This window comes from Oncorhynchus keta, chromosome 18 (assembly GCF_023373465.1).
Source record: "Oncorhynchus keta strain PuntledgeMale-10-30-2019 chromosome 18, Oket_V2, whole genome shotgun sequence".
Taxonomy (NCBI): Eukaryota; Metazoa; Chordata; class Actinopteri; order Salmoniformes; family Salmonidae; genus Oncorhynchus; species Oncorhynchus keta.
In genome coordinates, this window is record NC_068438.1 from 48,267,462 (window position 1) to 48,289,154 (window position 21,693).

General features: G+C 49.9%; 2 protein-coding genes and 1 long non-coding RNA gene across 6 annotated transcripts in view; 1 reads left to right on the top strand and 2 right to left on the bottom strand.

Annotated features, from left to right (window-relative positions):
* Positions 1 to 6,161: 6,161 nt before the first annotated feature.
* LOC127909043 (uncharacterized) lies at positions 6,162 to 8,248 on the bottom strand. Its single transcript, XM_052468908.1, has 3 exons — positions 8,186 to 8,248; positions 7,548 to 7,808; positions 6,162 to 7,289 (listed from the first exon to the last, which is right to left on the bottom strand). The coding sequence occupies exons 1-3, from the start codon at positions 8,246 to 8,248 to the stop codon at positions 6,162 to 6,164; spliced, it is 1,452 nt and encodes a 483-aa protein (XP_052324868.1).
* A 7,168-nt stretch (positions 8,249 to 15,416) lies between these two features.
* Positions 15,417 to 17,056, top strand: LOC127908873 (uncharacterized). Of its 2 annotated transcripts, none has more exons than XR_008068859.1 (3): positions 15,417 to 15,795; positions 16,479 to 16,670; positions 17,024 to 17,056. It is a non-coding gene; the product is annotated as an uncharacterized LOC127908873 (long non-coding RNA). The 2 variants fall into 2 exon arrangements; XR_008068860.1 differs by having other exon boundaries at positions 15,417 to 15,763; positions 16,575 to 16,670; positions 17,024 to 17,051.
* A 1,473-nt stretch (positions 17,057 to 18,529) lies between these two features.
* LOC118379529 (small G protein signaling modulator 2-like) overlaps positions 18,530 to 21,693 on the bottom strand; it is a 258,031-nt gene continuing 254,867 nt past the window's right edge. For 2 of the 3 annotated variants that reach the window (XM_052468679.1, XM_052468678.1), the window contains exon 23: positions 18,530 to 20,614. In XM_052468679.1, coding sequence (XP_052324639.1) covers positions 20,526 to 20,614 — 89 coding nt within the window. In that variant the 3' untranslated portion in view covers positions 18,530 to 20,525. The remainder of the gene's footprint in view (positions 20,615 to 21,693) is intronic. The other variant, XR_008068811.1, reaches the window with a different exon arrangement.

Below are 21,693 nucleotides of genomic sequence, written 5' to 3' on the forward strand. Positions count from 1 at the left end.
ATGCTGTTCCCTGTCTCAGTGCTGCCCTCACCTGACCAGACAGCCATGCTGTTCCCTGTCTCCTGCCCTCACCTGACCAGACAGCCATGCTGTTCCCTGTCTCTGCTGCCCCTCACCTGACCAGCCCTCCCTTCTCACCTGACCAGACAGCCATGCTGTTCCCTGTCTCAGTGCTGCCCTCACCTGACCAGACAGCCATGCTGTTCCTGTCCTGCTGCCCTCACCTGACCAGACAGCCATGCTGTTCCCTGTCTCAGTGCTGCCCTCACCTGACCAGACAGCCATGCTGTTCCTGTCTCAGTGCTGCCCTCACCTGACCAGACAGCCATGCTGTTCCCTGTCTCAGTGCTGCCCTCACCTGACCAGACAGCCATGCTGTTCCCTGTCTCAGTGCTGCCCTCACCTGACCAGACAGCCATGCTGTTCCCTGTCTCAGTGCTGCCCTCACCTGACCAGACAGCCATGCTGTTCCCTCTCTCAGTGCTGCCCTCACCTGACCAGACAGCCATGCTGTTCCCTGTCTCAGTGCTGCCCTCACCTGACCAGACAGCCATGCTGTTCCCTGTCTCCTGCCCTCACCTGACCAGACAGCCATGCTGTTCCCTGTCTCAGTGCTGCCCTCACCTGACCAGACAGCCATGCTGTTCCTGTCTCTGCTGCCCTCACCTGACCCATGCTGTTCCCTGCCATGCTGTTCCCTGTCTCAGTGCTGCCCTCACCTGACCAGACAGCCATGCTGTTCCCTGTCTCAGTGCTGCCCTCACCTGACCAGACAGCCATGCTGTTCCCTGTCTCAGTGCTGCCCTCACCTGACCAGACAGCCAGCCAGTGCTGCCTTCCCCAGACAGCCATGCTGTTCCTCTCAGTGCTGCCCTCACCTGACCAGACAGCCATGCTGTTCCCTGTCTCAGTGCTGCCCTCACCTGACCAGACAGCCATGCTGTTCCCTTCTCAGTGCTGCCCTCACCTGACCAGACAGCCATGCTGTTCCCTGTCTCAGTGCTGCCCTCACCTGACCAGACAGCAGCCAGTGCTGCCCTTGACCAGCCATGTCTCCTTCTCAGTGCTGCCCTCACCTGACCAGGCAGCCATGCTGTTCCCTGTCTCAGTGCTGCCCTCACCTGACCAGACAGCCATGCTGTTCCCTCTCTGTGCTGCCCTCACCTGACCAGGCAGCCATGCTGTTCCCTGTCTCAGTGCTGCCCTCACCTGACCAGACAGCCATGCTGTTCCCTGTCTCAGTGCTGCCCTCACCTGACCAGGCAGCCATGCTGTTCCCTGTCTCAGTGCTGCCCTCAACTGACCAGACAACCATGCTGTTCCCTGTCTCAGTGCTGCCCTCACCTGACCAGGCAGCCATGCTGTTCCCTGTCTCAGTGCTGCCCTCAACTGACCAGACAACCATGCTGTTCCCTGTCTCAGTGCTGCCCTCACCTGACCAGACAGCCATGCTGTTCCCTGTCTCAGTGCTGCCCTCAACTGACCAGACAGCCATGCTGTACTGTTCCCTGTCTCAGTGCTGCCCTCACCTGACCAGACAGCCATGCTGTTCCCTGTCTCAGTGCTGCCCACCTGACCAGACAGCCATGCTGTTCCCTGTCTCAGTGCTGCCCTCACCTGACCAGACAGCCATGCTGTTCCCTGTCTCAGTGCTGCCTCACCTGACCAGACAGCCATGCTGTTCCCTGTCTGTGCTGCCCTCACCTGACCAGACAGCCATGCTGTTCCCTGTCTCAGTGCTGCCCTCACCTGACCAGACAGCCATGCTGTTCCCTGTCTCAGTGCTGCCCTCACCTGACCAGGCAGCCATGCTGTTCCCTGTCTCAGTGCTGCTTCACCTGACCAGGCAGCCATGCTGTTCCCTGTCTCTGTGCTGCCCTCACCTGACCAGGCAGCCATGCTGTTCCCTGTCTCAGTGCTGCCCTCACCTGACCAGGCAGCCATGCTGTTCCCTCTGTGCTGCCCTCACCTGACCAGGCAGCCATGCTGTTCCCTGTCTCTGTGCTGCCCTCACCTGACCAGGCAGCCATGCTGTTCCCTGTCTCTTGCTGCCCTCACCTGACCAGGCAGCCATGCTGTTCCTGTCTCAGTGCTGCCCTCACCTGACCAGGCAGCCATGCTGTTCCCTGTCTCTGTGCTGCCCTCACCTGACCAGACAGCCATGCTGTTCCCTGTCTCAGTGCTGCCCTCACCTGACCAGACAGCCATGCTGTTCCCTGTCTCAGTGCTGCCCTCACCTGACCAGACAGCCATGCTGTTCCCTGTCTCTGTGCTGCCCTCACCTGACCAGGCAGCCATGCTGTTCCCTATCCTGTGCTGCCCTCACCTGACCAGACAGCCATGCTGTTCCCTGTCTCAGTGCTGCCCTCACCTGACCAGACAGCCATGCTGTTCCCTGTCTCAGTGCTGCCCTCACCTGACCAGACAGCCATGCTGTTCCCTGTCCAGTGCTGCTCTTGCTGCCCTGGACCTGACCAGACAGCCATGCTGTTCCCTTCTCAGTGCTGCCCTCACCTGACCAGACAGCCATGCTGTTCCCTGTCTCTGTGCTGCCCTCACCTGACCAGACAGCCATGCTGTTCCCTGTCTCTGTGCTGCCCTCACCTGACCAGGCAGCCATGCTGTTCCCTGTCTCTGTGCTGCCCTCACCTGACCAGACAGCCATGCTGTTCCCTGTCTCAGTGCTGCCCTCACCTGACCAGACAGCCATGCTGTTCCCTGTCTCTGTGCTGCCCTCACCTGACCAGACAGCCATGCTGTTCCCTGTCTCTGTGCTGCCCTCACCTGACCAGACAGCCATGCTGTTCCCTGTCTCAGTGCTGCCCTCACCTGACCAGACAGCCATGCTGTTCCCTCTCAGTGCTGCCCTCACCTGACCAGACAGCCATGCTGTTCCCTGTCTCTGTGCTGCCCTCACCTGACCAGACAGCCATGCTGTTCCCTGTCTCAGTGCTGCCCTCACCTGACCAGACAGCCATGCTGTTCCCTGTCTCAGTGCTGCCCTCACCTGACCAGACAGCCATGCTGTTCCCTGTCTCAGTGCTTTCACCTGACCAGACAGCCATGCTGTTCCCTGTCTCCAGTCTCAGTGCTGCCCTCAGGCTGCCCTTCTCAGTGCTGCCTGACCAGACAGCCATGCTGTTCCCTGTCTCAGTGCTGCCCTCACCTGACCAGACAGCCATGCTGTTCCCTGTCTCAGTGCTGCCCTCACCTGACCAGACAGCCATGCTGTTCCCTTCTCTGTGCTGCCCTCACCTCCAGACAGCCATGCTGTTCCCTGTCTCAGTGCTGCCCTCACCTGACCAGACAGCCATGCTGTTCCCTGTCTCTGTGCTGCCCTCACCTGACCAGACAGCCATGCTGTTCCCTCTCAGTGCTGCCCTCACCTGACCAGACAGCCATGCTGTTCCCTGTCTCAGTGCTGCCCTCACCTGACCAGACAGCCATGCTGTTCCCTGTCTCTGTGCTGCCCTCACCTGACCAGGCAGCCATGCTGTTCCCTGTTCGCTCTTCCCCGGGTCTTTCCTTCCAAAATCAAAATGTTTTTTGGACAACGAGAGGTTTAGAAGTCTCCTTGCTCGGAGTTCGGGTAATCTAAGACGGGAGAGACTTCATGTTACCGTGCCGTGCGACCATCCGAGACCAATGCAATCATTTTCCTGTTTGCACAAAGCAAGAGAAGTCCCTTTGTTCGATTTCTGCCTGGTGTAGCACCCAGCAGAGGTGAAGAGAGGTGGGGGGCTTTGGGGGGGGGCTGGAATGATGTACTCAGTTTGCCAAGTTCTTTGAAAACCTGCAAACTCCTTCCAGCGCACACACACACACACACACACTGGGCAATTCCAGGAGTCTCTCACATAGTGGAAGCCAGGATGCGAGGTCACTGACTTGTCCTGGTCAGTGACAGTGATCCCCTCCCTCCTTTCCTCAATCCTTCCCTCCTCCTCTCTCCCTCCTTTCCTCCCTCACCTCCTCTCTCCCTCCTTTCCTCCCTCTCCTTCTCCTCTCTCCCTCCTTTCCTCCCTCTCCTTCTCCTCTCACTCTCCTTCTGCTCTCTCTCCTTTCCTCCCTCTCCTTCTCCTCTCTCCCTCCTTTCCCCCCTCTCCTTTTTCTCTCTCCCTCCTTTCCTCCCTTTCCTTCTCCAGCTCCAGCAGGTCTCTTTCCTTTCCTCCCTCTCCTTCCCTCTCTCCCTCCTTTCCTTTCTCCTCTCAGGTCTCTCTCCTTTCCTCCCTCTCCTTCTCCTCTTCTCCAGGGTCCCTTAAAGTCTCCTTTCCAGTCCTCTCTCCCTTCTCCTCTCTCCCTCCTTTCCTCCCTCTCCTTTCCTCCCTCCTTTGTTCTCTCCAGGTCCCTTAAAGGTTCCTCCTCCAGTCCTTTCCTTCTCTCAGGTCTTTAAAGGTTTCTCCTAAACCCTCCTCCTTTGTCCTTCTCCTCCTTTCCTCCCTTTAAAGGTCCTCTCTCTCTCCTTTCCTCCCTCTCCTTCTCCTTGCCTCCCTCTCCTTCTCCTTTCCTCCCTCTCTCCTTTCCTCCCTCTCCTTCTCCTCTCTCCCTCCTTTCCTTCCTCTCCTTCTCCTCCCTCTCTCCTTTTCTCCTTCTCCTCTCTCCCTCCTTTCCTCCCTCTCCTCGCTCCCTCCTTTCCTCCCCCTCTCCTTTCCTCTCTCTCCTTTCTTCCCTCTCTCCTTTCCTCCCTCTCTCCTTTCCTCCCTCTCACCTTCTCTCTCGCTGATAGTGTCCCCCAGTGGACATGGTACTTTGAAACGCTCCTTCAGCCAGATGTCGATGTGTTGGCTGCTTCCTATGTCAACAGTCACCAGGACAACCATAACCCATTCATGCCCTGCTCTCCCTCTACTTCTCCCTTTCCCTCTACAGTACCTCTCTCTCTCTCTGTCGCTCTTAAACTCTGTCTGTCTGTCTGTCTGTCTGTCTGTCTGTCTGTCTGTCTGTCTGTCTGTTTGTCTGTTTGTCTGTTTGTCTGTTTGTCTTGTCTTGTCTGTAAACTGTTTCTGTCAGTCCTGTCTGTTTCTCCAGGTCTTTCTGACCTCTAAACCTGTCTCCAGCAGTCTGTCTTTAATCTGTCTGTCTGTCTGTCTGTCTGTCTGTCTGTCTGTCTGTCTGTCTGTCTGTCTGTCTGTCTGTCTGTCTGTCTGTCTCTGTCTGTCTGACTGTCTGTCTGTCTGTCTGTCTGTCTGTCTGTCTGTCTGTCTGTCTGTCTGTCTGTCTGTCTGTCTGTCTGTCTGTCTCCTGTCTGTCTGTCTTTAAAGGTGACCTCTAAACCAGTCTGTCCTTTGTCTGTTTCTGTCTGTCAGTCTGTCTTTAAAGTGACCTCTAAACCAGTCTGTCTGTCTTTGTTGTCTGTCTCTGGTCTTTAAAGGTCTGTCTGTCTGTCTGTCTCTAAACCAGTCCTTTGTCTTCTGTCCTGTCTGTCTGTCTGTCTTTAAAGGTGACTGTCTGTCTGTCTTCTGTCTCATCAGCTAACATGTCTCCTTTCACTAAGGTGATAACGCCTCCCCATCAGCTAACATAAAGACCCAGTCCTTTGTTTCTCCAGGGCTGTCGATGTTTCTTTTGGGGATGAGAAAACACACCAGTCAGTCAGACTCCAACAGCACTAAGGCTACGCTTTAATTAGCTCATCCTGCTGGACTTAGTGAGAGGAAAGGTTACCTTTAAACCAGTCCTTTGTTTCTGTTCCAAGGCTGATTGCAAAATAACAGAAAAGGTGGAAACATGTGGAGTCCTAAAGAGGAAATCTCCAGCAGGTCTTTAAAGGTGACCTCTAAACCAGTCCTTTGTTTTGAGTCTTGTTTTGGCCCATTTTTAGCTTTCATCAGGGTTTTAGGTCAAATAAACATTTAGTTTGCTCTTCATCTGTAGTTGGATAGACATTAAAGGTCTGGAGCTTTGGATCTTCTGCCCATGATGTTCTTTAACATAACTTACCATTAAACCAGTCATTTGTTTCTCCAGGTCTTTAAAGGTGACCTCTAAACCAGTCCTTTGTTTCCCCAGGTCTTTAAAGGTGACCTCTAAACCAGTCATTTGTTTCTCCAGCAGGTCTTTAAAGGTGACCTCTAAACCAGTCCTTTGTTTCTCCAGCAGGTCTTTAAAGGTTCCCTCTAAACCAGTCCTTTGTTTCTCCAGCAGGTCTTTAAAGGTGACCTCTAAACCAGTCCTTTGTTTCCCAGCAGGTCTTTAAAGGTGACCTCTAAACCAGTCCTTTGTTTCTCCAGCAGGTCTTTAAAGGTGACCTCTAAACCAGTCCTTTGTTTCTCCAGCAGGTCTTTAAAGGTTACCATTAAACCAGTCCTTTGTTTCTCCAGCAGGTCTTTAAAGGTGACCTCTAAACCAGTCCTTTGTTTCTCCAGGTCTTTAAAGGTGACCTCTAAACCAGTCCTTTGTTTCTCCAGCAGGTCTTTAAAGGTGACCTCTAAACCAGTCCTTTGTTTCTCCAGGTCTTTAAAGGTGACCTCTAAACCAGTCCTTTGTTTCTCCAGGTCTTTAAAGGTGACCTCTAAACCAGTCCTTTGTTTCTCCAGCAGGTCTTTAAAGGTGACCTCTAAACCAGTCCTTTGTTTCTCCAGCAGGTCTTTAAAGGTGACCTCTAAACCAGTCCTTTGTTTCTCCAGGTCTTTAAAGGTGACCTCTAAACCAGTCCTTTGTTTCTCCAGCAGGTCTTTAAAGGTGACCTCTAAACCAGTCCTTTGTTTCTCCAGCAGGTCTTTAAAGGTGACCTCTAAACCAGTCCTTTGTTTCTCCAGCAGGTCTTTAAAGGTGACCTCTAAACCAGTCCTTTGTTTCTCCAGCAGGTCTTTAAAGGTTACCTCTAAACCAGTCCTTTGTTTCCCCAGCAGGTCTTTAAAGGTGACCTCTAAACCAGTCCTTTGTTTCCCCAGGTCTTTAAAGGTGACCTCTAAACCAGTCCTTTGTTTCTCCAGGTCTTTAAAGGTGACCTCTAAACCAGTCCTTTGTTTCTCCAGCAGGTCTTTAAAGGTGACCTCTAAACCAGTCCTTTGTTTCTCCAGGTCTTTAAAGGTGACCTCTAAACCAGTCCTTTGTTTCTCCAGGTCTTTAAAGGTGACCTCTAAACCAGTCCTTTGTTTCTCCAGGTCTTTAAAGGTGACCTCTAAACCAGTCCTTTGTTTCTCCAGGTCTTTAAAGGTGACCTCTAAACCAGTCCTTTGTTTCTCCAGGTCTTTAAAGGTGACCTCTAAACCAGTCCTTTGTTTCTCCAGGTCTTTAAAGGTGACCTCTAAACCAGTCCTTTGTTTCTCCAGGTCTTTAAAGGTGACCTCTAAACCAGTCCTTTGTTTCTCCAGCAGGTCTTTAAAGGTGACCTCTAAACCAGTCCTTTGTTTCTCCAGGTCTTTAAAGGTGACCTCTAAACCAGTCCTTTGTTTCTCCAGCAGGTCTTTAAAGGTGACCTCTAAACCAGTCCTTTGTTTCTCCAGGTCCTTAAAGGTGACCTCTAAACCAGTCCTTTGTTTCTCCAGGTCTTTAAAGGTGACCTCTAAACCAGTCCTTTGTTTCCCCAGGTCTTTAAAGGTTACCTCTAAACCAGTCCTTTGTTTCCCCAGGTCTTTAAAGGTGACCTCTAAACCAGTCCTTTGTTTCTCCAGGTCTTTAAAGGTGACCTCTAAACCAGTCCTTTGTTTCTCCAGCAGGTCTTTAAAGGTGACCTCTAAACCAGTCCTTTGTTTCTCCAGGTCTTTAAAGGTGACCTCTAAACCAGTCCTTTGTTTCTCCAGGTCTTTAAAGGTGACCTCTAAACCAGTCCTTTGTTTCCCCAGGTCTTTAAAGGTGAATTTCAGCTACCTGAGTTTCTAAGAGAACAATCTCAGGTACAGTAGCTATTCTGCCTGTAGTTCTGTTCTGCAGTTTTATTTCCCAAATTCAACTCAAACATTTTTATCACTTTCTTTTTGATTGATTTAGTTGCACCCATCGTCTATCTTTATTAGTGGCAAAATAGTGTCCGCTGTTCGTTGGAAATCTGTTTACACAATTTCCCATCTGCTTCTCTTAATTTGTATTGTTGGTCATAATGACATTCTGCGTATGCTTTGCCCTCGCTGTCTGCTGTACTGTAGCCTGACTGTTGTTCTCCGGTCTCACCTCTCACCTCCTCCCCACATTAGCGGTTAGCGCGCTCTTGTTATTTTCCGTCTCCTGTTTTTCTCTTAGTCACCAGACTGATGTGTTCTGTTGGAAGGAAGAGCACCACTGCCACCATGTGGCAGCAAGCACACATAACGGGCTGCCAGCAACACTGTCTGTGTGTGTGTGTGTGTGTGTGTGTGTGTGTGTGTGTGTGTGTGTGTGTGTGTGTGTGTGTGTGTGTGTGTGTGTGTGTGTGTGTGTGTGTGTGTGTGTGTGTAAGCAGAGCCATGATGAATTTGACTTCTTTCAACAGTTCATACCTTTTGGCACAAATGATTGATTTCCAACACATTCCCACTCTGATTGGATTTGATCTCCTCTCGTAATGAAACATCCCCTCTCCTCTAGTCCCAGACGAGAAAATTCCCATAATGCCTCCAAGTCTGACGAGTCTTTCTCCCCTCCCCTCCAGCTTCAGAAGACTCCAGAGAAACCGAACCCCAGTTAGGAGGAGCAACCAACATGCCACACAGGTGGGTAGTATAAGCCAATCACAGGTGGGTAGTATAAGCCAATCACAGGTGGGGTAGTATAAGCCAATCACAGGTGGGGTAGTATAAGCCAATCACAGGTGGGGTAGTATAAGCCAATCACAGGTGGGGTAGTATAAGCCAATCACAGGTGGGGTAGTATAAGCCAATCACAGGTGGGGTAGTATAAGCCAATCACAGGTGGGTAGTATAAGCCAATCACAGGTGGGTAGTATAAGCCAATCACAGGTGGTGTAGTATAAGCCAATCACAGGTGGTGTAGTATAAGCCAATCACAGGTGGGTAGTATAAGCCAATCACAGGTGGGTAGTATAAGCCAATCGCAAGTTGATTCCCAAATGGGTCCTAATCAAAAGTAGTGCACTAAATAGGGAATAGAGCTCTGGTCAAAAAGTAGTGCACTAAATAGGGAATAGGGTACTAAATAGGGAATAGTGTGCCATTTGGGATACATCCACAACCTTTCTGGTAGTTCCCTTTGATTGTGAAATACAGTGTCTGAGTGAGACCTCTAATGACGTATGTGCTGTGTGTTTCAGACAAGACGGGGCACCGATGGACAGACATCCAATACACTCACCACCACTTTTTGGGGACCTCAGTACTCTTCCATGGACACACACACACAAACACATACGCTATATATACAAAAGTATGTGGACATCACTTCCAATTAGTGGATTCGGCTATTTCAGCCACACCCGTTGCTGACAGGTGTATAAAATCGAGCACACTGCCATGCAATCTCCATAGACAAACATTTGCAGTAGAACGGCACCGAACTGAAGAGCTCAGTGACTTACGACGTGGCACTGTTATAGGATGCCACCTTTCTGCCCTGCTTAGAGCTGCCCCGGTCAACTGTAAGTGCTGTTATTATGAAGTGGAAACGTCTAGGAGCAACAACGTCAAAGCCACGAAATGGTAGGCCACACAGAACTGGACCGCGGAGTGCTGAAGCGCGTAAAAATCGTTGCAAACACTCACTCACGAGCCCCTGGACGTAACTTCAGCACAAGAACTGTTCGTCAGGGGAGCTCCATGAAACGGGTTTCCGTGGCAGAGCAGCCGCACACAAGCCTAAGATCACCATGCGTAAATGCCAAGCGTCGGCTGTAGTGGTGTAAAGGTTGCCGCCATTGGACTCTGGATCAGTGGACCAACTCCATATTAATGCCCGTGATTTTGGAATGAGATGTTCTACGAGCAGGTGTCCACATACTTTTGGTCATAGTGTATAACATCATGACTTGGATATAACCGTATTCCACACTGGCTTTGTGGAGAACTCTCTTGGCCTTTTGGTGTTCGTACTGTAAACAAATGATGCATTTGTCACAAAATGGTGACCAGAGAATGTCTATGTTACTATCTTTCTTGTCGAGGGTTGCAACATTTCCCCAATTTCCTAGATTTTCCAAAAAAAATCCCAGTTGGGAGATTCCTGAGATCCTACAACCAGGATTTCTGGAAAAACATGGAAATATTTTGAAAGTTACCAGAATTTTAAAAAACAATTCTCGTGACACCATGCTCATTCAAATGTTTTTTTTCTTCTTTTAAATGATTTCTCCTGGCTATATAAATATAAAATATAAGTATATAAATCTGTGATTCTGTTGTAAGAAAATACAGTGGACTTAAACATCAAAAAAAGTGAGTAATGTATTTATGGATGACATTTTGCTTTTTGAAGATGCAATATCTATTTTAATGTTTGTTTTTCATGTCTTTCTATAGTGCAATTCCATGGGTACGGATGTACAAGATCTGTTTTTAAGTATTGACAGTGATAAAGATGGCATTTTGTAAACCGGTTGTTCAGTGTGTGTTTTTGTGAATGGTATTGTGAAAAGAGGAGGAGTTTGGCCGTAAGCCACAGCCACGGAGAGAGAGAGAGAAGAAGGTTTCAAGTCAGGAAGACGAGACCAAATACCTTAAGAAATATAGATGTTTGAAGGGGAAGTTCAGATTTTTTTTACAACTTGGATGGTCGATAGGCTACTTTAAGCGTGAGAACCAATGGGCCACTGTAATCTATGTTTAGGTTTTCTATAAACAGACGCCAAAAAATATTTTTAGCAATATCTTAAAATCAATAGAAGTGGTCGGGCAACCTAGTAGGGGGATGAGAAAGCACTCTGGTCAAAAGTAGTCCACTATAAAGGGGAATAACGTGTGATTTTGGGATGTACAGTGGGGCAAAAAAGTATTTAGTCAGCAACCAATTGTGCAAGTTCTCCCACTTAAAGATGAGAGAGGCCTGTAATGTTCATCATAGGTACACTTCATCTATGACAGGCAAAATGGGAGAAAAAAATCCAGAAAATCACATTGTAGGATTTTTTATGAATTTATTTGCAAATTATGGTGGAAAATAAGTATTTGGTCACCTACAAACAAGCAAGATTTCTGGCTCTCAGACCTGTAACTTCTTCTTTAAGAGGCTCCTCTGTCTTCCACACGTTACCTGTATTAATGGCACCTGTTTGAACTTGTTATCAGTATAAAATACAACTGTCCACAACCTCAAACAGTCACACTCCAAACTCCACTATGGCCAAGACCAAAGAGCTGTCAAATGACACCAGAAACAAAATTGTAGACCTGCACCAGGCTGGGAAGACTGAATCTGCAATAGGTAAGCAGCTTGGTTTGAAAAAATCAACTGTGGGAGCAATTATTAGGAAATGGAAGACATACAAGACCACTGATAATCTCCCTCGATCTGGGGTTCCACGCAAAATGATCACAAGAACGGTGAGCAAAAATCCCAGAACCACATGGGGGGGACCTAGTGAATGACCTGCAGAGAGCTGGGACCAAAGTAACAAAGCCTACCATCAGTAACACACTACGCCGCCAGGGACTCAAATCCTGCAGTGCCAGACGTGTCCCCCTGCTTAAGTCAGTACATGTCCAAGCCCGTCTGAATTTTGCTAGAGAGCATTTGGATGATCCAGAAGAAGATTGGGAGAATGTCATATGGTCAGATGAAACCAAAATATAACTTTTTGGTAAAAACTCAAAACTCGTCGTGTTTGGAGGACAAAGAATGCTGAGTTGCATCCAAAGAACACTATACCTACTGTGAAGCATGGGGGTGGAAACATCATGCTTTGGGGCTGTTTTTCTGCAAAGGGACCAGGATGACTGATCCGTGTAAAGGAAAGAATGAATGGGGCCATGTATCGTGAGATTTTGAGTGAAAACCTCCTTCCATCAGCAAGGGCATTGAAGATGAAATGTGGCTAGGTCTTTCAGCATGACAATGATCCCAAACACACCGCCCGGGCAACGAAGGAGTGGCTTCGTAAGAAGCATTTCAAGGTCCTGGAGTGGCCTAGCCAGTCTCCAGATCTCAACCCCATAGAAAATCTTTGGAGGGAGTTGAAAGTCCGTGTTGCCCAGCAACAGCCCCAAAACATCACTGCTCTAGAGGAGATCTGCATGGAGGAATGGGCCAAAATACCAGAAACTTGTTATTGTTATTGACCAAATACTTATTTTCCACCATAATTTGCAAATAAATTCATAAAAAATCCTACAATGTGATTTTTCTGGATTTCTTTTTTCATTTTGTCTGTCACAGTTGAAGTGTACCTATGATGAAAATTACAGGCCTCTCTCATCTTTTTAAGTGGGAGAACTTGCACAATTGGTGGCTGACTAAATACTTTTTTTTGCCTCACTTTACCTGTTTCAAATGAGTTTACAACAGACACGGTCATCTCCCAGTTATTAAAATGTTTTTATATGATTAAACAGTGTTTTTCGTAATACATCACATTCAAGGCAAAAGATACATCCTTTTACATACAATACCTACCTAGTCTGCAATTCAAATGGTTTGGCTTTTCAAAACTAAATAAATATATCATTTTGAAATTATTATTTTTTTCCTTATTCACCATCAGTGGCACAACATTGAGAAAACATTAACAGTCAACAAAGTGTAACCAGCATTCAATTATACAATTATATAACCAGGATTGTTATACACATCAATCAGCATTCTCAAATACACGCTGCTCTAAAACCCAGACATATAAAATAGATTTTAAAATACGTTATATCCTTATACTGTCCCCATAGAAATATGGGGCTTTTTTTTTTTGGTAGGGGGGTATTTATTTACAGCGGTCATTATAGATGTGAGAGATTACATTGATACTCAAACAGAAATCGCACAGTTATAAGTTATAATCTAGAATTAAATGGCGTGGTTTAAAAATAATAATATTTCACACCTAATAAACAGTCTTTGCGATACGGTATGAAATTGCACCTTGTCATCATACCTCAGGGGCAGGCTGTTTTGAGGCTTTGGTGCGCGTGGTCCTGATTGGAAGTAAATGGCTCTCCTGAGGGCCTCAAATCTAGCCTGGCTCAACCAGACTGAAACGCTGCACTCAAACATTGCAACAGCAGTGAAGGATCACAAAATCATTTATGATCCCAGGCTACTAAACTTTCCTCTCCTTTCACACTGCAGTCATAAACGACCACGTGGGTAGTGGCATCTACTGTACTTAAACCATGTGTGTTTCAAATGGAACCCTATTCCCTATACTAGTGGTTCTCAACTAGGGCTACCTGGCCTATTCACAGGGGGTACAGTACTTGAATTCTCATGAGCCCATAGGCTTACTGGTGAAATAAGGGGGTAGGTAGGTGCTTCAGGGGTACTCTGGGCAGAAGCAAATGTACTTGCTGGTACAGTAATGGGGGGGGTTGAGAACCCGGGCTCTTGTCATAAGTAGTGCACTAATCATGGGTTGCACTTCCGTTACTGGGTCGCGTCGTTGTCGTGGTGACCAACGTTCTACTGATGCCCCAAGCATATTGTTTTCTGTCTGATGGCTAATGCTCAGTCTGAAAGGGGACTTGTGACTGTTAAGTCAAATTTACATTATAGTGGCCTGGAAATACGATTGACATCGCTAAAGTAGACAAATAATTTGGAAAAAACAACTTTGCCATCAGTATGATGTCAAGTTGACTTTAGAGATGGCAATGTTGCCCATGAGCTAGGAAAGTTTGTCAGAAATAGCTAGCAATGCTAACGTTAGCTAGCAAAAAAAAAAAAAAATTGGTGCTCTCCCCTCAAAATTAGCTAGCTAGCTAATGATATACTGTATCTAAAGTCAATCTGGTGACATGACAACGATGACAAAAGCTTGTCCTACTAATTATTTGCCTCCTTTTGAAATGCAGTCGTGTTTCCATGCTGTCAGAATAGATCCTCATCGACACCCATTGTGACTGCCTCGAGTACAATGCTCAGCTGGGGCATCACTCCTAAAAATAAATAAACATACCTTCAAAAACAAACATTGTGAAGAGACGTGCAACTCATGAATAAAGGGAATTATAAGGTTCCATTTTAGAATCATTCCACATTCCACACTACTATCGCCCTGTAATGGGCGCTCTCCATTCCAAGAAGCTGATTTTTTCCCCCCACAACACCTCAGGATTGGGGAAGACTGGGCAGTGAGGTGTGGTCACTGTAGGAAACCACTCCATGACAGCCATTTTGGAAATAAGGGTGCAGGTTATTATTTGAAGCTACTGGAGACTAGTAAGGATGTCAATGGCCCAAAAAGGAACCCTATTGGCCCTGGTCAAAAGTAGTGCACTATATAGGGAATAGGGTGCTATTTATGACACAAACAAAGTCTCACCTCATACAGGAGTTTCATAATCATTTAAAAATCAGATTTTTTTATTTTTATTTTTTTTGTGCTATCATCATTTGACTCAATTTCACTTTGGTCATGTTCATTGGTCAGTCGTGGTCAATAGTGCACAACGTAGAATGGAATTTCGACAGGGGAAGGACAAGGCTATATGCCAATCAACGAAGCCCCCCGAAGGAGAGCTGTGTTGGCCCCTACTAGGGAAGTAGTGGGGGCTTGATGGGTACTGGACCAACAAGGGCAACACTTACAACAAAGTGGATCAGGCTGGAATATACAGTACACTGGTATATAATAAAGGCAACATCTGAGAAATTGAAGAAAATAACGAACCATAAAGCAAGGTTATAGGGAGAGGAACATTCTAGGGGAAGAGGAGGTTATTAACCAATCAAAACAGGACCACAAGACAAAGTTTCAAGGCTGATGTGTGTATAGTCATATAAATACTTAATGAAAAGGTCTGAAAGTTGGCACAGTCAATTTGGTCACAGACGAAGGCTTCTTCTTCGTGGCTTCTTAACTCTTCTGCTCCTCTGTGAGGAGAATCCATAATAGCCTGTGTGAGTGGCTAGGGCCCTCTAGAGGCCTATACTGGTAGTGCACGGAGCACCCTGGTATTAAACACTGTACTGTACCCAGTCTCTGTGCTACTGGCTTACTTGGTCATTCACACTCTAAAGTTGAGTCACTAAAGCAAAGTCACACTTGAGGAAGTCAGACATATATCACGTCGCATTTAGCCCATCGTCCGAATCAACACTGAGAGGAATCTCACGTTCTGATTGGTAACAAATACTCTGTGGGTTTCTGTGATGGAGAGATGCTCTAGTCTCTGTGATGGAGAGGGCAGGAGGTCTCTGGTCTCTGTGATGGAGAGGTCAGGGGGTCTCTGTGATGGAGAGGGCAGGGGGTCTCTGTGATGGAGAGGGCAGGGGGTCTCTGTGATGAAGAGGGCAGGGGGTCTCTGTGATGGAGAGGACAGGGGGTCTCTGTGATGAAGAGGTCAGGAGGTCTCTGGTCTCTGTGATGGAGAGGTCAGGGGGTCTCTGGTCTCTGTGATGGAGAGGTCAGGGGGTCTCTGGTCTCTGTGATGGAGAGGTCAGGGGGTCTCTGGTCTCTGTGATGGAGAGGTTAGGGGTCTCTGGTCTCTGTGATGAAGAGGTCAGGAGGTCTCTGTGATGGAGAGGTCAGGGGGTCTCTGGTCTCTGTGATGGAGAGGTCAGGGGGTCTCTGGTCTCTGTGATGGAGAGGGCAGGGGGTCTCTGGTCTCTGTGATGGAGAGGTCAGGAGGTCTCTGGTCTCTGTGATGGAGAGGTCAGGGGGTCTCTGGTCTCTGTGATGGAGAGGTCAGGAGGTCTCTGGTCTCTGTGATGGAGAGGTCAGGAGGTCTCTGGTCTCTGTGATGGAGAGGTCAGGGGGTCTCTGGTCTCTGTGACGGAGAGGTCAGGGGGTGGAGGAGGGCAGGGGGTCTCTGGTCTCTGTGATGGAGAGGTCAGGGGGTCTCTGGTCTCTGTGATGGAGAGGTCAGGGGGTCTCTGGTCTCTGTGATGGAGAGGTCAGGGGTCTCTGGTCTCTGTGATGGAGAGGTCAGGGGGTCTCTGGTCTCTGTGATGGAGAGGTCAGGGGTCTCTGGTCTCTGTGATGGAGAGGTCAGGGGGTCTCTGGTCTCTGTGATGGAGAGGTCAGGGGGTCTCTGGTCTCTGTGATGGAGAGGTCAGGGGGTCTCTGGTCTCTGTGATGGAGAGGTCAGGGTCTCTGTGAGTCTCTGTGATGGAGAGGGCAGGGGACTCTGGTCTCTGTGATGGAGAGGTCAGGGGTCTCTGTGATGGAGAGGTCAGGGGGTCTCTGTCTGTGATGGAGAGGGCAGGGGTCTCTGTGATGAAGAGGGCAGGGGGTCTCTGTGATGGAGAGGACAGGGGGTCTCTGTGATGAAGAGGTCAGGAGGTCTCTGGTCTCTGTGATGGAGAGAGGTCAGGGGGTCTCTGGTCTCTGTGATGGAGAGGTCAGGGGGATCTCTGGTCTCTGTGATGGAGAGGGCAGGGGGTCTCTGGTCTCTGTGATGGAGAGGGGGTTAGGGGTCTCTGGTCTCTGTGATGAAGAGGTCAGGGGTCTCTGTGATGGAGAGGTCAGGGGGTCTCTGGTCTCTGTGATGGAGAGGTCAGGGGGTCTCTGGTCTCTGTGATGGAGAGGGCAGGGGGTCTCTGGTCTCTGTGATGGAGAGGTCAGGAGGTCTCTGGTCTCTGTGATGGAGAGGTCAGGGGGTCTCTGGTCTCTGTGATGGAGAGGTCAGGAGGTCTCTGGTCTCTGTGATGGAGAGGTCAGGGAGGTCTCTGGTCTCTGTGATGGAGAGGTCAGGAGGTCTCTGGTCTCTGTGATGGAGAGGGCAGGGGGTCTCTGGTCTCTGTGATGGAGAGGTCAGGGGGTCTCTGGTCTCTGTGATGGAGAGGTCAGGGGGTCTCTGGTCTCTGTGATGGAGAGGTCAGGGGGTCTCTGGTCTCTGTGATGGAGAGGTCAGGAGGTCTCTGGTCTCTGTGATGGAGAGGTCAGGGGGTCTCTGGTCTCTGTGATGGAGACGGCAGGGGGTCTCTGGTCTCTGTGATGGAGAGGTCAGGAGGTCTCTGGTCTCTGTGATGGAGAGGTCAGGGGGTCTCTGGTCTCTGTGATGGAGAGGTCAGGAGGTCTCTGGTCTCTGTGATGGAGAGGTCAGGATGGGTCTCTGGTCTCTGTGATGGAGAGGGCAGGGGGTCAGGGGGGAGTCTCTGGTCTCTGTGATGGAGAGGTCAGGGGTCTCTGGTCTCTGTGATGGAGAGGTCAGGGGGACTCTGGTCTCTGTGATGGAGAGGTCAGGAGGTCTCTGGTCTCTGTGATGGAGAGGTCAGGGGGTCTCTGGTCTCTGTGACGGAGAGGTCAGGGAGTCTCTGGTCTCTGTGACGGAGAGGTCAGGGAGTCTCTGTGATGGAGAGGGCAGGAGGTCTCTGGTCTCTGTGATGGAGAGGGCAGGGGGTCTCTGGTCTCTGTGATGGAGAGGGCAGGGGGTCTCTGGTCTCTGTGATGGAGAGGTCAGGGAGTCTCTGTGATGGAGAGGGCAGGGGGACTCTGGTCTCTGTGATGGAGAGGGCAGGGGGTCTCTGTGATGGAGAGGGCAGGGGGACTCTGGTCTCTGTGATGGAGAGGGCAGGGGGTCTCTGGTCTCTGTGATGGAGAGGTCAGGGAGTCTCTGTGATGGAGAGGGCAGGGGGTCTCTGGTCTCTGTGATGGAGAGGGCAGGGGGTCTCTGGTCTCTGTGATGGAGAGGGCAGGGGGACTCTGGTCTCTGTGATGGAGAGGGCAGGGGGTCTCTGGTCTCTGTGATGGAGAGGGCAGGGGGTCTCTGGTCTCTGTGATGGAGAGGGCAGGGGGACTCTGGTCTCTGTGATGGAGAGGGCAGGGGGACTCTGGTCTCTGTGATGGAGAGGGCAGGGGGTCTCTGTGATGGAGAGGTTAGGGGACTCTGGTCTCTGTGATGGAGAGGGCAGGGGGTCTCTGTGATGGAGAGGGCAGGGGGACTCTGGTCTCTGTGATGGAGAGGTCAGGGGGTCTCTGTGATGGAGAGGTTAGGGGGTCTCTGGTCTTTGTGATGGAGAGGGCAGGGGGTCTCTGTGATGGAGAGGTCAGGGAGTCTCTGGTCTCTGTGATGGAGAGGTCAGGGAGTCTCTGGTCTCTGTGATGGAGAGGTTAGGGGGTCTCTGGTCTCTGTGATGGAGAGGTTAGGGGGTCTCTGGTCTTTGTGATGGAGAGGGCAGGGGGTCTCTGGTCTCTGTGATGGAGAGGTCAGGAGGTCTCTGGTCTCTGTGATGGAGAGGTTAGGGGGTCTCTGGTCTCTGTGATGGAGAGGTTAGGGGGTCTCTGGTCTTTGTGATGGAGAGGGCAGGGGGTCTCTGTGATGGAGAGGTCAGGGAGTCTCTGGTCTTTGTGATGGAGAGGGCAGGGGTCTCTGTGATGGAGAGGTTAGGGGTCTCTGGTCTCTGTGATGGAGAGGTCAGGGGGTCTCTGGTCTCTGTGATGGAGAGGTTAGGGGTCTCTGGTCTTTGTGATGGAGAGGGCAGGGGGTCTCTGGTCTCTGTGATGGAGAGGTCAGGAGGTCTCTGGTCTCTGTGATGGAGAGGTTAGGGGGTCTCTGGTCTCTGTGATGGAGAGGTCAGGGGGTCTCTGGTTTCTGTGATGGAGAGGTCAGGGGGTCTCTGGTCTCTGTGATGGAGAGGTCAGGGGGTCTCTGGTCTCTGTGATGGAGAGGTCAGGGAGTCTCTGTGATGGAAAGGGCAGGGGGACTCTGGTCTCTGTGATGGAGAGGGCAGGGGGTCTCTGTGATGGAGAGGGCAGGGGGACTCTGGTCTCTGTGATGGAGAGGTCAGGGGGTCTCTGGTCTCTGTGATGGAGAGGTTAGGAGGTCTCTGGTCTCTGTGACAGAGAGGTCAGGAGGTCTCTGGTCTCTGTGATGGAGAGGTCAGGGGGTCTCTGGTCTCTGTGATGGAGAGGTCAGGAGGTCTCTGGTCTCTGCGATGGAGAGGTCAGGGGGTCTCTGGTCTCTGTGATGGAGAGGTCAGGGGGTCTCTGGTCTCTGTGATGGAGAGGGCAGGGGGTCTCTGGTCTCTGCGATGGAGAGGTCAGGAGGTCTCTGGTCTCTGTGATGGAGAGGTTAGGGGGTCTCTGGTCTTTGTGATGGAGAGGGCAGGGGGTCTCTGTGATGGAGAGGTCAGGGAGTCTCTGGTCTTTGTGATGGAGAGGGCAGGGGGTCTCTGTGATGGAGAGGTTAGGGAGTCTCTGGTCTTTGTGATGGAGAGGGCAGGGGGTCTCTGTGATGGAGAGGTCAGGGAGTCTCTGGTCTTTGTGATGGAGAGGGCAGGGGGTCTCTGTGATGGAGAGGGAAGGGGGTCTCTGGTCTCTGTGATGGAGAGGTCAGGAGGTCTCTGGTCTCTGTGATGGAGAGGTTAGGGGGTCTCTGGTCTTTGTGATGGAGAGGGCAGGGGGTCTCTGTGATGGAGAGGTTAGGGGTCTCTGGTCTCTGTGATGGAGAGGTCAGGGGGTCTCTGGTCTCTGTGATGGAGAGGGAAGGGGGTCTCTGGTCTCTGTGATGGAGAGGTTAGGGGTTCTCTGGTCTTTGTGATGGAGAGGGCAGGGGGTTTCTGTGATGGAGAGGTTAGGGGTCTCTGGTCTCTGTGATGGAGAGGTCAGGGAGTCTCTGGTCTTTGTGATGGAGAGGACAGGGGGTCTCTGTGATGGAGAGGTTAGGGGTCTCTGGTCTCTGTGATGGAGAGGTCAGGGGGTCTCTGGTCTCTGTGATGGAGAGGTCAGGGGGTGGAGTTTAGTGGAGAATGATAAGATGTGGGAAGTCACAGTGGGATCAAACTAACGAGCATGCAGCCAACTCCAAATGTTTGACACCAACCAACCAACCAACCAAGGCATTCTGTGACCGGATGCTTGTAAACAACATCTACAAACCAGGACCAGACCTAGACCAGGAACTAGACTAGGACCAGACCTAGACCAGGAACTAGACCAGGAACTAGACCTCCTGGTTCCAGACCTAGACCGGGAACTAGACTAGGGCCAGACCCAGACCAGGAACTAGACCAGGACCAGACCTAGACCAGGAACTAGACTAGGACCAGACCTAGACCAGGAACTAGACCAGGACCAGACCCAGACCAGGAACTAGACTAGGACCAGGAACTAGACCAGGACCAGACCTAGACCAGGAACTAGACTAGGACCAGACCCAGACCAGGAACTAGACCAGGACAAGACCTAGACCAGGAACCAGGACCCAGATCTAAACCTGGGCCCAGCCAACATCACTCTCCTTTCCACTGTTCTCTTCTGCATCCAGACCAGGATGGTCACCTGGAGCCTTCATCCTCCACCGGTCTGTCTGGCGGGCTGAGGCCTGGAGGGAGAGAGGCCTGGAGGGAGAGAGGGTTAGAGTCCTGGAGGGAGAGAGGGTTAGAGGCCTGGAGGGAGAGAGGGCTGGAGGGCCCATGTCTTTGTCTCTTCCCCTGGTTTGGGAGGGGTAAGAGAGGGAGGAAGCTGTGCTAGGTGCGGAGGATGGACGGGTGGATCGAGGGGTGCAGTGATGGCATCTAGCTCCTCTCTTCTGCTGCTCTTCATCCTCCTCTCTTCGTCCTCCTCCTCATCACTTGTTCTCGATGAGAGACTGGACCTTGTGCACCAGCTCTCTGGCGATCTGAAGGATGTGCTGCACGTCATGACGTTCTGCCATCTCTGTTACACACACACACACGCACACGCACACAGGCAACACACACGCACAAAGTCAGGGAGACTGTTTTGTACACACAACACAGGAAGTCAGGGAGGCTGTTTTATAAACACACACAGGAAGTCAGGGGGACTGTTTTATACACACAGGAAGTCAGGGAGATTGTTTTATATACACACAGGAAGTCAGGGAGACTATATTATACACACAGGAAGTCAGGGAGACTGTTTTATAAAAAATAACACACACAGGAAGTCAGGGGGACTGTTTTATAAAAAATAACACACACAGGAAGTCAGGGGGACTGTTTTATAAACACACACACAGGAAGTCAGAGAGACTGTTTTATAAACAATAACACACACAGGAAGTCAGAGAGACTGTTTTATAAACACACACACGGGAAGTCAGGGAGACTGTTTTATAGACACAGGAAGTCAGGGAGCCTGTTTTATAGACACAGGAAGTCAGGGAGACTGTTTTATAAACACAGGAAGTCAGGGAGACTGTTTTATATACACAGGAAGTCAGGGAGACTGTTTTATAAACACAAACACAGGAAGTCAGGGAGAATGTTTTATAAACACAGGAAGTCAGGGAGACTGTTTTATAAACACAAACAGACACAGGAAGTCAGGGAGAATGTTTTATAAACACAGGAAGTCAGGGAGAATGTTTTATAAAGACAGGAAGTCAGGGAGACAGTTTTATAAACACAAACAGACACAGGAAGTCAGGGGGACTGTTTTATACACACAGGAAGTCAGGGAGTCTGTTTTATAAACACAAATACACACAGGAAGTCAGGGGGACTGTTTTATACACACAGGAAGTCAGGGAGTCTGTTTTATAAACACAAATACACACAGGAAGTCAGGGGGACTGTTTTATACACACAGGAAGTCAGGGAGCCTGTTTTATGAACAAAACACACACAGGAAGTCAGGGACACTGTTCTATACACACAGAAAGTCAGGGAGCCTGTTTTATAAACACAAACACACACAGGAAGTCAGGGACACTGTTTTATACACACAGGAAGTCAGGGAGAATGTTTTATCAACACACACACAGGAAGTCT

What these genes read in the sequence shown, in the direction of transcription:
- LOC127909043 (XM_052468908.1), bottom strand. Translation starts at nt 8,248, where the DNA reads ATGTGTGCTTGCTGCCACATGGTGGCAGTGGTGCTCTTCCTTCCAACA. An exon ending in CAACAGAACACATCAGTCTG is followed by an intron (nt 7,809 to 8,185) that starts GTGACTAAGAGA and finishes AAACTCAGGTAG; the next exon opens with CTGAAATTCACCTTTAAAGA. An exon ending in AACAAAGGACTGGTTTAGAG is followed by an intron (nt 7,290 to 7,547) that starts GTAACCTTTAAA and finishes ACTGGTTTAGAG; the next exon opens with GTCACCTTTAAAGACCTGGA.